At 43.4% G+C, this 15,246-nt stretch overlaps 1 protein-coding gene across 3 annotated transcripts in view; it reads left to right on the top strand.

The window, feature by feature from the left end:
• The window catches only part of SSBP2 (single stranded DNA binding protein 2), a 584,056-nt gene that overhangs the window by 541,962 nt on the left and 26,848 nt on the right, over window positions 1–15,246 (top strand). For all 3 annotated transcript variants that reach the window (XM_033924042.1, XM_033924217.1, XM_033924130.1), the window contains exons 12-13: window positions 10,810–10,864; window positions 13,110–13,180. In XM_033924042.1, coding sequence (XP_033779933.1) covers window positions 10,810–10,864; window positions 13,110–13,180 — 126 coding nt within the window. The remainder of the gene's footprint in view (window positions 1–10,809; window positions 10,865–13,109; window positions 13,181–15,246) is intronic.

The raw sequence follows: 15,246 nt of genomic DNA on the forward strand, positions 1-15,246 counted from the left end.
CGCTGTGCGCCCAGAGCTGAAAGGGGTGTATCTGGAGGAGTGGTGTGGGCGGGATGGGGGTCGACCTAGACTTACCCCATCTTTTATGAAACTGCGATTGCAGTTTCTAGCGTGGGAAGCCGCGATGAATGACCCGCGCTGCTCCCGATGTTCATAGAAACTCAGTGAGCATCGGGAGCAGCGCGGGCCATTCAGCGTGGCTCCCCATGCTAGAAACTGCTATCGCAGTTTCATAACAGGAGGAATTAGTCATCCTGCAGGGATAATCAAATGATGCCTCTGTATTATTGTACTTCCTTAAATCATTTCAATATACTAATTGTTAAATAATTTGTTAATTCTACACTGTATAGCATCTTGTGATTACGATTACTTGTAACATGAAGTCCTGTTATTTGTACAGCTTTGTTTTATTTTGTTAAACTTCAATAAAAACTTATTGAACTTAAAAAAAATGTTTTACTAGACGTCCTGGACGAAACTTAATCGTTGTGAGTTAGACCATGTAAAAACAGGTATAAGTGCCAAAAAGGTATCCAAAGTGACCAGATAACCACTGTAAAGTCAAAGTAAAGACCCATACACACTCCCCTAGTGGTCACTGACCCCCTCATACACTCCACAAAAATCAGAATAAAAAAGTACATACCTGTCTCCAGAATATCAGCACCTGATATAGGAAAGCCTAGTAGAGCTGCACACAGGTGTCTTAAATAGCCTGGGGGGTGAGCTAGTGAACCATAGAGAGGAGGACCCAGGCCCATAAACCATTCTTACCACTACATTTATGGTGGAGCATGTGTGCCCCCAATCCCCCACCCCCACCCTACTCTACTGCCATATAGGTGCCACCTGTAGTCATAAGGGCTATTGGGATTAGAGAATGACATGGTGACAAAATTAATCACCGTTCCCGTCCCCGCGGATAACCGCGGGAAATAATCCCATGTCATTTTCTAATGTCTATTTCAACCTCAGTCCTTCTACACCAGCATTCTTCAAAGCAAAGCTTGCGGGTCAGTGGTTGTGCCCAATTATACTCTGATTCTTCCCTCTCTCCTTGAAGAATGACATGAAGATGGTTTCCCACGGTTATCCGTGGGGACGGGAACTGTGATGAATTTTGTCACCGTGTCATTCTCTAATTGGGATTGTAGACAGGTGGGTATAGTGGGTTTTGGGCGAGTTTGGGGGGACTCACCATAACCTATAATTGAGATGTTTATCTGGCACCCTTTTTGTGAAGTTCACAGTAGTGCTCTGTAAGATGCCGCACTGCTCTGTTGCCATGTCTGGGTAGCTAGTCCATTACAAGATTGGCTCCTCCCACGTCCAAATGATTTTGTTCTGGCCATTTAGGACTTGGAAGAAATTTTGGTCGAAAATGTGTTATAAAAATAGACGTCCTGGCAGTCTAGATGAACAATAGCCTGGACGTCCAGATAGACGATTTTCAAAAAATATATGTATTCTAGACCAGTGGTCTCAAACTCAAACCCTTTGCAGAGCCACATTTTAGATTTGTAGGTACTTGGAGGGCCTCAGAAAAAATAGTTAATGTCTTATTAAAGAAACTAGTCTTTAAGCCTGTTATATTAACGGGTGCTAGAATAGATGTGTCTTTCTTTCTCTCTCTCTCCTTGGCCGCTTTCTGTCTGTCTGTCTTTCTTTCTCTCTCTCTCTCTCTCTCCTTGGCCGCTATTTGTCTGTCTTTCTGTCTCTCTCCTCGGCTGTCCACCACCACCTCTTGCCTGCTCCCCCTGACCAGCAGTAGCACTTTCTTTCTGTCTCTCTCTCGCTCCTTGGCTGCTGTCTGTCTGTCTTTGTTTCTTTCTTTCTTTCTGTCTCTCTCTCTCCTTGGCCCCTGTGTCTGTCTTTCTTTTTTTCTGTCTCTCTCCTTGACCGCTGTCTGTCTGTCTTTCTTTCTTTCTGTCTCTCTCTTCCCTTGGCCCCTGTGTCTGTCTGTCTTTCTTTCTGTCTTTTTCCTTGGCCGCTGTCTGTCATTTTTTCCTTCTTTCTTTCTCCCTCTCTCTCCATGGCCGCTGTCTGTCTTTCTTTCTTTCTGTCGCTCTCTCTCCTTGGCCGCTATCTGTCTTTCTTTCTTTCTGTCTCTCTCTCTCTCCTTGGCCGCTTTCTGTCTGTCTTTTTGTCTCTCTCTCTCCTTGGCTACTTTCTGTCTGTCTTTCTTTATTTTTGCCTCTCTCTCCTTGGCCGCTATCTGTCTGTCATTCTTTCTTTCTTTCTGTCGCTCTCCCTCCCGCTGTCTATCTTTCTTTCTTTCTGTCTCTTTCCCTGCCCCCTGTCTTTTTTTCTGTCTGTCTCGCTCCATGGCCCCCTTTGTCTGTCTGTTTTTCTTTCTGTCTGTCTCTCTGGCCCCATCTGTATATCTGTCTTTCTTTCTTTCTTTCTCTCTTCCACCCTTCTTTCTGTCTCTCTTCCACCCCTCCTCCTCCACTTCCCTGTGCAGCAGCAGCAGCATTTTCCTGCTCCTTCACTTCCCTGTATATACATCCTGTAATTCTTACCAGCATGGGAGGACTGATTCATTCGACTAAATACCTCTTCTGACAGCTGGACGCCTCGAAGCACCCGCACCCTGTCCGCCTCGTCCAGGCTGAAGGACACCCTCCTGCCATTGCTCTCACCGCCACCTATCACTGCCGCCATACTGCAGGAGACAAACCACCGTGTTAAGCGCTGCAAATCAAAAACGGCCACGGAGGCAGGGATCACGCCATTGTAAATGTACATGCGCACTTAGGGTTTTATTATATAGGATGACAATTTTACATGAGGTAAAACTCTTTATAGTTTAAAAATCTTTCCTTTTGGCTACGTCTTAATAATAATATTGTAAGTTATAGCTAAAATGACATATGATCAAGAAACTGTTTTATTTTACTTTTGTGATTATGATAAACATACCGAGGGCCTCAAAATAGTACCTGGTGGGCTGCATGTAGCTCCCGGGCCGCGAGTTTGAGACCACTGTTCCTGACGTATTTTTCGAAAATGGGCATTTTCCACTGCCAACTTTGGGCATCTATCGCCATACGCCCAAATCAGATTTAAACATATGTTTAGATTATGCCCTTCCACATAGTTTACATTTAGGTACACTTGGAAACAATTCACCGTGGACATTAGCAGACACTGTTTATTTGAGCCCCATCGGTATATGCTAGTTCATTAAGGAGAGGTTTTCCATAGAATGTGTTGAAAAGTTTGTGGATATTGTGTGTTTTGATTCGGCCCTTGTGGGCCGAAACACTATCGTGTCGAGTCCATCATAATAAAAGAGACTGAACACCAATGGGTCACCTTTGTTGTTTTGTTTTACATTTAGGTACTCAAGCTTTTTTCCTATCAGCCTAGCAGCAAGTGCAAAGTCTGTACGGAAGTTTTTTGAGTCAATGATGTGGGTGGAGGAGGTTTAAGCACATTTGCTTGACCTAAAATAGACCTGAGGCTTTTTCTTCCGTTAAAGGCATTGCCCTTAGCTAAAACGAGTGGAGCGGTTTGGTTGCTGTGTTGATATACAATTCTCCACTACACTGTAGTAGATTAAGTAATATTATTACACACACAGAAAAAGAAATCCTCCCTAAAACCTGAATAAAAATGTGCCAAGGACCAAGATGGCATCAGGAGGGTTGTGTATATGCTGAGTTCTTTGACTCCTTCACTGCTATCAACATGGGAAGCAGAAAGGCTAAACAGTAAACCTACCCTCTAGTGACTAGAAAGCTGCCCCTACTGAAGCAGGTAACTGTGGAAGCCTGTGGGCTGCAGGCCTGTGCAAAGACTTCATCAGCTTTGGGCAGTCCAGAGCATTTTGCAGGACAGAACATGGACGGGGCTTCTTTAAGTCTGCTATCTCCTGTGATGCTGCTACAACTTGGAAACATTCTGCCAAATGACTTGACTATACACCGCACCCTGGAGAAGAATCGTGGGGATTCATTGTCGGAGCACTTGCCATTGACGGTGTCTGTGCATGTGAGTGGAGATGGGAGAGGCACCTCAGGAGATGCTTTTGTACTGTTGGTGGACCTTACTGGAACCGCACATCTTCCGTGTGAAATGCAATGACTTGGAAAACCCACAGTGGTTACTTTCGACACCTTATGGGTGGCATTGCAGCATATATATGATTCATTTCAGGTATATTTGTTTTGTGGTTTTTTAAATTATTTATTTGCATTTTAAAATAAATTTACAAGAATCCATTTGTTACAGTAATACAGAGGATAACCTTTTGGGGGAATAATATGATTTACAAAAAAAGAACATTCCAATATGAAGCAAACAATAAAGGAAATTTTTTTTAAACTTAAATTGTATTAAAAATTAACACACGTTCTCTTCCTTAGACCCCAATTACCATATTTTTTGCTCCATAAGACGCACCCTAGATTTAGAGGAGGAAAACAAGAAAAACATTCTGAACCAAATTCTCCCTGCCAGGCTCTGCACCCAACCCCACACTCCTTGTCAAGCTCTGCACCCTGTCCCCCCTCCCTGCCAGGCTCTGTACTCTATCTCCCCTCTGGTGGTTTAGTGGTAGGCAGGGACAGGGCAGGTAGCTCTAGTGGCTGGCAGGCAGGTAGGGACAGGGCAGGCAGGAGGGGACAGGGTAGGAATGCAGGCAGGAAAGCCCCAGTCTCTCTCTCTCCCTACCCCCCAGGCAGGCAGGAGGCAGGCCCCAGCCTCTTCCTCCTCACCCCACAGGCAGGCGGCAGGCAGGCCTCGGCCTCTCCCACCTCACCCCCAGGCAGGCCGGTCCTCTTCCTCCTCCCCCTCTCCCGCGCATACCTTTTTTTTAGCTTCTGGTGCCTCACTCGCCTCTGATGCCTGGTCCTCGCCGCTTCCGCTGAGAACAGAAGACCCGGCTGCCTCCTCTTCTGTTCTCTCGCGGTATAGTGGCGCACCAGATTGCCTGCATGGTCCTGTGCCGCTTCCCATGAGAACTGAGTTCTCGCAGGAAGTGACATGGGACCTGGCAGGCAGTCTGGTGCGCTGCTATACCGTGAAAGAACAGAAGAGGAGGCTGCCGTGTCTGCCGTCCGTTCTCGGGAAGCGACAGGGACCAGGCAGACAGCAACCCTTGTGTGACGCTCTCAGTGAATGAGGCGCCAGAAGCTAAAAATAAAAAAAAGGTACGCGCGGGGAATGGGGGGAGGAGGAAGAGGGCCGGCAAGTAAGGGCAGGTGGCAGCATTGATATAAGTTAACGGTGGGGGGGGAGGGCGCTTTGGGTATTCACTCCATTAGACGCAAACTTATTTCCACCCACTTTTGGGTGGAAAAATAGTGTGTCTAATGGAGCGAAAAATACGGTATATCTTGGGAGAGACAAGAAATAAGATAAGGAGATCTATGTATAAACTCAGACTTTTAAAGGAAAAGGCTTAACGTGAATCATTCTGGCTTATTAATTATTATAGTCTTGTTTCATATTTTCATTAATTTTTTTCATATCCAAAAAATGTCGAAGCTGGTCTGGTGCGAAAAACACATATTTTGGTGCCAGCATATTTGAGTTGACACTTACAAGGATAGCTTAACAAGAAAGCAGCCCCCATTTTCACTAGTTCTTCCCACATGGCTAAGAATAATTTTCTGTGGTCTTGGATTACTTTGGTAACTCTCAAGTCTTTCCTTTATTTTATTTTTTATATACCGCCCTACCACATAGTTCTAGGTGGTTCACATACAGTACTAAAATTATACAGTCAGTGAAAATGCATCATAGACTCTTGATTACTTATACCCCAGCAAGAATACTTAGATCAAATGACTAACATTTATTAATTGTTCCCTCTCTCAATCCAGGACTGGCCAAAAAAGTCTACCTTCTAGAATGGGTAACCTGGTCACCCTAAGAACAACTGAACATTGTAATATAGCATAGTATAAACACTCCAAAAATGTTGTGAGACACACTAAAACCGTAGAAACTTGGCTAAAGTACAAGACACCATTACCTACAACAGGTAATATAGAGAGGTATCAGGGATCTCAAGCGCTCACAGTTAAAAGCCCGATGTATGTTTCAAGGCTAATAACTACAATATGAGCTATCATTGGTCCCATACACTCTCTAAGTTTTTTATATTATTTTGTATGATTTAATAATTTCCTATGCCATGCTTTCTCATTGTGAGATTCAATATAGAAGTATTTAACTTCAATGTATAATCTTGGCTTATGAGATTCAATATAGAAGTACTTAGCTTCAATGTATGATCTTGGCGACGGAAGATCTCCATTTCGCTCCTATTGTTATACAGGAGCTTCGTCAAGACAGGCACCACAGGCAGCACTATTTACGCTGCCGGTGCCACAAAGTTAAAAAGACTAGCATCATAGAGACACGAGCAGTACAGTGTCCAGCCCCAGTCAGGCTCCTAGTTGGGGCTGGACACTGTAATGCTCGTGTCTCTATGATGCTAGTCTCTTTAACTTTGTGGCACCGGCAGCGTAAATAGTGCTGCCTTTGGCGCCTGTCCTGACGAAGCTCCTGTATAACAATAGGAGCGAAACGGAGATCTTCCGTCGCCAAGATCATCCATGGCATAGGAAATTATTAAATCATACAAAATAATATAAAAAACTTAGAGAGTGTATGGGACCAATGATAGCTCACATTGTAGTTATTAGCCTTGAAACATACATCGGGCTTTTAACTGTGAGCGCTTGAGATCCCTGATACCTCTCTATATTACCTGTTGTAGGTAATGGTGTCTTGATATAGCATAGTATGCCATAGCTTATATTGTAATTGTCTATTGCCTTCAAAAAGAAGTAAATAAGTCCTAATAAATAATAGTATCACACGTTTATAGTCACTTAATTCTCCCAAGACTCTCCAATCCACAAGAGGTTCATCTGCTGCCTGGCCCTCCTTACTCAGATCAAGAGATATCCACTGTATTTTCTCCTTCTGGTACAATGACTGGACTAGCCAAACATCTTGTCCCCTTGCAGTATTATAGAATAGCTTGGAATCCAAAGACAAGGATTTCAAAGGAGCTCGGGGGGGGAGCTGGTGTAAAATAGAATGACTGGTTCCTTGTAATTCAGTGTGCTGTGAGTGCAAAGACCTGTCTGGGATAAACTTTTGTGAGTTGTGTTTTAATGATGTATGTACAGTCTTGAAACATGGATGGTTATGCTCTGGAACACATTGCCAGAGGTTGTGGTAAGAGCGGATAGCGTAGCTGGTTTTAAGAAAGATTTTGACAATTTCCTGGAGGAAAAGTCCATAGTCTGTTATTGAGAAAGACATGGGGGAAGCCACTGCTTGTGCTGGATCGGTAGCGTGGAATGTTACTACTCTTTCAGTTTTTGCCAGGTACTAGTAACCTGGATTAGCCACCGTGAGAATGGGCTACTGGGCTTGAGGAACCTTTGGTCTGACCCAGTAAGGCTATTCTTATGTTCTTATGGGTACACAGGGAAAATTTCAGTTATCCCTTGAGTTTTTAGTATCACTATTTAAGACTTTAAATTAAATTAAGCGATTCAATAAGTTAAAACTTAAACTTGAACTTTGCTGGTGATCGTAGGCTGATTTTCAGCCACACATTAAGACTGAAGTTACTACTTACCGTATTAAACCTAAGTGGCCATGCAGGAAAAAGGATGTGATACTGTATATATCTCTGGGGGAGACCTCATTTAGTATACTGTGTGCAGTTATGGACACTGCACCTTCAAACATACTGTATAAACCAGACGGAGGTAGTCCACAGCGCATCAATTAAAAGGTCAATTGTCCTCACCATAAACAGTTTCACTCCCTGAACTTCCCTTTTGCACTCCAAAAGGGCAATTCTATTGCCTGTGTTTACGTGCCCCTTGGTTGCATAGATGCAGGGAAAAATAACATTCACACATTTAAGTGCGCTAAGTGTTATCTTTAGAGATGCATGTAAGTGCTATTGTGCGTAATTGCAAAAGGGGGCCAATATGTGGGAAGCGCAAGGGTAGAACATGGGTGTGCCTCCCACTTACATTTAACTTACAGAATACTCTGAGGAAAAGAGTGCACACACTTTGTGAATGGGGCATACTTAACTTAACCATTTATTTTTTTCATCAAAATGGGACATCTATTGTCAGTCCCGCCCCAATCCCACCCTAGCCCCACCTCCCAATCCCACCCCCAATTTCTTCCATTCATTTTTCATGTATACATAATATCTTATTAATTCATAATGGTAACCATAAAATTAAAAAAAACCACAAAGCACACTATACGCAGAGAAAATGTTAATTATCATTTATATTTGGGGGATTTTCAAAGATGTCAAAGCAGATGACTTTAAAATATGCAATGTCGCCTCAGTAACTATAGAAGAATAGACAAATATAGTGCAAAATATAGAAAGCAGATATAAATTCTCAAAACTGACACATTTTGATCACTAAATTGAAAATAAAATCATTTTTCCTACCTTTGCTGTCTGGTGATTTCATGAATCTCTGGTTGTGTTTCCTTCTGACTGTGCATCCTTCCTTTCTTTCTTTCAGCACTCAGGCCCAACAATTGTCCATTTCTATTCCCTTCCATCTTCCTTCCCATGTCCTTAGTGCCCCCACTGCCTCCTTCCTATGTCCTTAGTGCCCTCAGTGTCTCCTTCCTATGTCCCCCTCACTGCCTTCCAGCCTTTGTCCCACCCCCTCCCCTGAAGCTAGCCTGCCTCCCTCCCTCGCCAAAGCCAGCCTCAGGGTGCTGAGGCTGTGATTTTAACCACTGCGACACATTCTCCCCTCTATGACCTGGACAAGATTCTCCACCCTGCCTAGAACAAAAATCAGTAGAGTCTGCCACTCAATGAGAGAGGGTCTGTTTAAAGACTGCAAGTCCTGGTTGATAGGGTTATAGGAGAGAAAAAAAACAACCCAAAAAGTCTTCCCAGTAAGGTTAGATTTTTTTTGTTTGTTTGTTTTTTGTAAATCTTTATTCATTTTTATACGTACAATAAGTGTGGTAATACATAAACACATTTGCACATTGAGAATATCACTTAAAATTCAGCAATAATACCATTCATAAAATATTATCTCCCTCCCTTCCCACCCCTTCATAATTACTTTCTATAAGATGTTATACTTAAAAATCCCCCCTGAAAAATGAACTTTAAGAATTAAGAGAAAAGTAATAACTAATCATTACAAAATTTTGTTAATGGCTCCCACACATCTTGAAATTTCCTAATATATCCTCGCTGTATTGCTATTACTCTTTCCATTTTATACATTTTCCCAGTAAGGTTGTATAACATGAAATAGTATAGCAGAGCTGGTTTGCAGACCAATATATGGAGAGTGGCATCTGCTGGTTGAGAATATGGTTTCAGAAAGAAAACAGGCAGGATAGTGGTCTGATTAAGTTGGAAATCTGAGACCACCTTGGGTAAGAAGACAAGAGGTCCAGCGCCCAATTCAACCCACCCACCCCCAGGTTCGCTGACACTGCCTGACAGCCTCCCTCCTTCCCTCTCGGCCGTGCCAATTCACCCGACCCCCCCCCCCCCTCCCCACGGTCTTCTGCCGCTGCACCTTCTTCTTGCCACCCAGAAACCTTTTTCCCAATGTCAATTCTGGCGTCCAAGAGGAAGTTCCGGCCAGCCAATCGCTGCCTGGCTGGTCTGCAACTTCCTCTCTGATGTCAGAATTAACGTTGAGTAGAAGGCTTCTGGGCAGCAAGAAGCAGCGGGGTTGCACCGGGGGTTTGAATCAGTGAGAGAGAGAGGGAGGGGAAGCGATTGCCGGTCCCGTTGTCCCCGCACACAGCTTCGGGATGCTGTCCCTGAAAACGAGACATTTCGGCATCCCAAAGCGGTGGGTTGGGACAATGAGATGGTTGGTTCAATAACGTAACAGTCCCATTGAAAACGGTACGTATGGTCACCTTTGGCATACTTCATAAATAATATTCATTCTTTGCAAATTGTATCCCATAATGACATAATAGTAGAAAAAAATCTCAAACCAAATATACATCCCTGCAAACAACACATCCCTACGAGGACACACCAGTACAGTAGAGAACTCCAGGAAAACTAAGGGCTAGATTTACTAAAGTCTAGTCTCTTGCCCTTTAATGAATCATCACCATTTGTGCTCTAATATGCTCCATATTTGTAAGCACCAGGTACTGTATTGTCCCCTTCTTTGTGAATTCTACTACCAGGACAGTTGTTTCTGAAGAGAATCTGGCATCTCCCTGCTTCTACGAATATCTCAATCACCATCCATTAATATCTCCATTCCTAGCAATTTCCACCTGTGAAAGAGATCTGTGTATCAAACCAATATAGAAAGAGGTTCCATTCCCTCTCTCTAATTATCCACAGCGCCTCCTCCTTACCTTGTAAGCCCTGCAGTTGTTCTAATATTTCTTTTATATAGAGCATGCCTTCTCCTCTTTTTCTAACCTTCTTTCCTGAATAGTTTTAGCTTGGTAAAACTATCCCATCATGGTTCTTTATGTACCGTATCTCCACAAGTAACACCAAATCCAGTTTGGTGTCCTCTGTGACTGCCTCTGGATCTGAGGCTCTATTTCTCATACTTTGAGCATTAATATTTTCCCATTTCTCTAAAAGCATGTAATGTTTCATTTACCCAAGGGCTTTGACTGATGGTTCTAGATTAAAGTGCTCTTTAGTAGATTTGCCAAACAACCACCAGGGGATCCTAAGCATTTTGACTTAGCATTCAGTAGTTGTGATTGCCATGTTTATTTTCTTTTATTTATTTTTCTTTCTTAAGAGTATTTTATTTATTTTTCTTTCAGGGGCCCCCAGGAAGTGGTGGACCACCAGGAACGCCTATCATGCCTAGTCCAGCAGGTATGAAAAGGGTTCACTTGTATTCAGCAGCATAATGCACATTACCAGAAACTGATATATTTTTTGGGAGCAGTACACCATCTGAACTTCATTTCTTCATGATTGCTGAAAACCATATTCTGAATGTTTTCTTTTACAATGTAATGTAGAGAATGACACGGTGAAGGATTCCCTTGGTTAGCACGCAAAAACAGGAAACAATGTAGCCAATTTACAGTGGGAACAGGAACAAGGTCTTCCACCATCCCGCTAGAGCGGTAGATGATCTTGTTCCTGTGGCAAAAATTTCACCAGGGTCAGCGCAACGACATCCCCTCGTCTCAGCATCTACTCACCAGTTCCTCTTGTGCCTAGCTTATCCGATCGAGTCAGCCGCACCATGTTGAAAAGTCTTGAAAAGCCTGCGCCTTCCTTTAGCCGATGAGCCCCTCCTTGATGTAACTTCTGGTTTCACAAAACAGGAAGTTACATCAAGGAGGGACTCATCAGCTGAAGGAAAGCCTGGAGCAGGCCTCTGAAGATTTGCAGCATGCTGGCGGTTTTACCTGACAGATGACAAATCTTCAGAGGCCTATTCCAAGGCCTTCCTTCTGCCAACGAGTCCCTCCTTTATATATCTTCTGGATTCGCAAAACCAAAAGTTACATCAAGGAGGGGCTCTTCAGCTAAATGAAGGCCTCAGAGAAGGCTTCTCAAGATTTTTCGCTGTGGCTTGGCTGGCTCGTTCGGATATTAGGCACGAGGGGAGCTGGGGAGGAGATGCTGACCTGTGGTGAAGGATGTCACCTGCCGCTATCGATGGGGGAGGGGGTGCTGGCTGTCTTCAGAGCTGGAGCTGAAGGACGGTGCTAGATTTAGGCTGGGGGAAGAGAGTTGATAGACCATTGGGAGGGGGGTTGGGGCTGGAGGGAAGGGAGAGAGGTACTGATGTGGAGGGGGGACTGGAGCTGAAGGGAAAAGAGAGGTGCTCGATCTAAAGCTGGAAGATGGAGAGAAGGGAGAGGTACTGAATTTGTGGCTCAGAGCTGGAGCTAAAGGGAAGGGAGAGATGTTGGACCCATGGGAGAAGGGGCTAAAGGGAAGGGGGAGATGTGCTGGATCCTTGAGGAGTGTTTAGAGGAGGGAGAGAGGTACTGAACTTGCAGGGAGGAGGAGGAGAGGGAAGGGAAAGAGATGCTGAACTAAGGGGATGAAGGGAGTGAAATATTGAATACAATGGAGGGGTAGAGAGAGGGAGGAACCTATACTCAAGTGGACTCACAACCAGGCCCTGCTTTTCCAATACTTGTAGTCTTCTCTATACCCAGAATAGTTTCAACATTTATCTTTTCCCCAGTTCAATAACCAGGAGACATAACTACCTGGTAGAGAAACAGCTGTTGAAGAGCTCCCATTCCCTTAAAGCAGCTATGCCCAGGAGGGGTGGATCAAACTCCCTCTTTGCTTTCCTTCCATCAGCCTCAGAACCATACATTTTTGAAGTCGCAAAGCATAATTATTCAAGTGCCTTCTCCATATATCCCAGTCAGGGCCAGAATACACCTCTTCAAGAATCCTTGAGGCAGAATAACATTGGCGGAGTAGGTACTGTGGATAGTAGCCAAAGGTTTCACAACCCCCAAGGTTCTCCTCTTTCTGCCCTGGTGAATGGAGAAGCCTTATTCAGATCACCATCATATTTCTGGTGAATAGTTTTAGATGTACAGATTTGCTAATATTATATTCAGAGGTATGCAAACTTTGTTATTTTCTTCAATTTTTCATAGTTAGCTTTTTCAAACTCACTCATTTCAAAACTGTGAAAAAAACAGGAGTCATAATGAAGGCCTCATTTCTGAAACATTTCTGAGCTGTAGATCTGGAGATATTCAACTCTTGGCACGGTGTTTCTGTTAGCAATATACAGTATGTCAGTTGGTTCTGTGCTTACGCTTTGCATATATGTACTTCCAAAGCTACAGTTCTGTTTTGTTGCACTGTACCAGCTCTATGAATAAGAAAACCACTCTCAGGATTAAGAAGACAATTGCATTACATAGGTACAAAGCCACAAATTGTGCAACAATCCACGTGTCCCTAAAATGAAATGGAATAATGCTTAACACCTTTGTTAATAAAATTAGTTTTCCAGAAATATTTATCATGAAAAATATACAAAAAGAAATTGCATTTATTTGATTCCTGATGTCTTTGAAGCCATATGAAAGAATGGAATATTAACTTATTGAATCATGCTGCATTTCAGATTCAACAAACTCTGGCGACAACATGTATACGTTAATGAGCGCAGTGCCTCCTGGGCCCAACAGACCTAATGTAAGACTGACTTGTTATGTCTTCTGTATAGCATGTAAACCCTTTATAATTTTCCAGAATGGTAACTTTCACATCCTGGACTGGGTGAATTTAGGATAATAGAAACAAAGTCTTATCTGATCATGCTCAGTTTTTTAATTCATAAAAGTAAATTTACAAAGAGTTGCTGAACAGACCACATAGCCAGAGAGCTTTAGGATAATTTTCAGCCATAACCCAAAAGCTGTTTCTGAAAATTATCCTAACGTCAATTCTGTGAGCTAAAATGTAGGTGGTTCTTTCACTGATGAGCGGCTTTTCGAAAATATATCCCCTCTTGTCCCCAGAACCTTGATCACTAAGACAAACTTGCCCAGGTAGCTGTGGCTCCCAGTAGTTAAATAGATGATACCATATACACCTCCACCCATAACCAGCTACCCAGCTATTACACTGAGACTTGCACAAAATCTGAGAAAAGCCCAGGGTGGGGGTAGGGGGCATCCAAGAAAAGATCTGTTAACCATTGGTGAGAGAGAAGGGGCCACTGGAAAATGCCAAAATGTGGATTGAAACATTGGAAGTTGCTGAAGAGGAGAGGGGAGGGAGTGATCTGAGACTCCGGGCAGTAAGGGTCATGGATTAAACTAGATGGAAGCTAGGGAAGAATGGGGCCTCTACTTTTGTGGGCTCTAGGGCCCCTCCCTATTATCCCAGTGGTCAGTCTGCCCCTGGGAGAGGAATATTGATTACTTCCATGAGAGCTGATGTAATAATTGGAAAATGATTCCTAGGAAGTTGGTTTGACAAATGGGGGAATGTTGAGGAGAAGGAGAGTGTACACTGGGTGCTTGAAGGGCATTTACTTAAAAATGAGTGATCAGAGGTTGGAAGAAAATTTCATTGGGTCAAGACATAGGCATAATCAATGAATTTTAAATCTGTATCCCTACATATAAGCTAACCCAGTAATGCTGAAATTGAGTATGAGTCATTCCCACCCCAGGACCTGCACCAAATGTGCACAGCTAAATTTAACCACCTAATTAACTTCCGAGGTTTGATTTAGCTCCTCAAGCCTAGTAAACATTCAAAGATTTTGATTTGGCTTCTAACTCCAACTGCTTCAGCTAATAGTCAATCTGTCAATCAAACTGGGAAAGATTCTGGAAGACTGGAAGGTAGCGAATGTTACACCGATCTTCAAAAAAGGTTTATGGGGAGATCCGGGAAACTACAGACCGGTGAGTCTGACTTCGGTACCAGGAAAGATGGTAGAGGCATTGATAAAGGACCGTATCATTGATCACTTTGACGGACATGGTCTGATGAGGACCAGCCAGCACGGTTTCAGCAAAGGCAGATCTTGTTTGATGAATTTGCTGCACTTCTTTGAGGGAGTAAACAGGCAGATAGACAAGGGCGACTTAGTCGACATTGTATATCTGGATTTTCAGAATGTGTTTGACAAAGTTCCACATGAACGACTACTTCAGAAAATTGCGAGCCATAGAATCGAGGGTGAAATATTCACATGGATTAAAAACTGGCTGGAGCATAGGAAACAGAAAGTGGGGGAAATGGACAATACTCAGATTGGAAGAGCATCATCAGTGGGGTGCCGTAGGGCTCATTGCTTGGGCCGAGCTCTTCAACATTTTATAAACGATCTGGACATTGGTACGACAAGTGAGTTGATTAAATTTGCAGATGATACAAAGTTATTCAGAGTAGTGAAGACACAGGGGGATTGCGAAGATCTGCAATGTGACATAATCAAGCTCAAGAAATGGGCATCGACATGGCAAATGAAGTTCAATGTGGATAAGTGTAAAGTGATGCATGTCGGTAACAAAAATCTTATGCACGAATACAGGATGTCCGGAGCAGTACTTGGAGAGATCTCCCAGGAAAGAGACTTGGGAGTTCTGATCAACAAGTTGATGAAGCCGTCCGCGCAATGCGCGGCGATGGCGAAAAGGGTGAACAGAATGCTAGGAATGATTAAGAAGGGGATTACGAACAATTGGAGAAGGTTATCATGCCGCTTTACCGGGCCATGGTACGCCCTCACCTGGAGTACTGCA

This window comes from Geotrypetes seraphini, chromosome 1, assembly GCF_902459505.1.
Source record: "Geotrypetes seraphini chromosome 1, aGeoSer1.1, whole genome shotgun sequence".
In the NCBI taxonomy this organism is placed as follows: domain Eukaryota; kingdom Metazoa; phylum Chordata; class Amphibia; order Gymnophiona; family Dermophiidae; genus Geotrypetes; species Geotrypetes seraphini.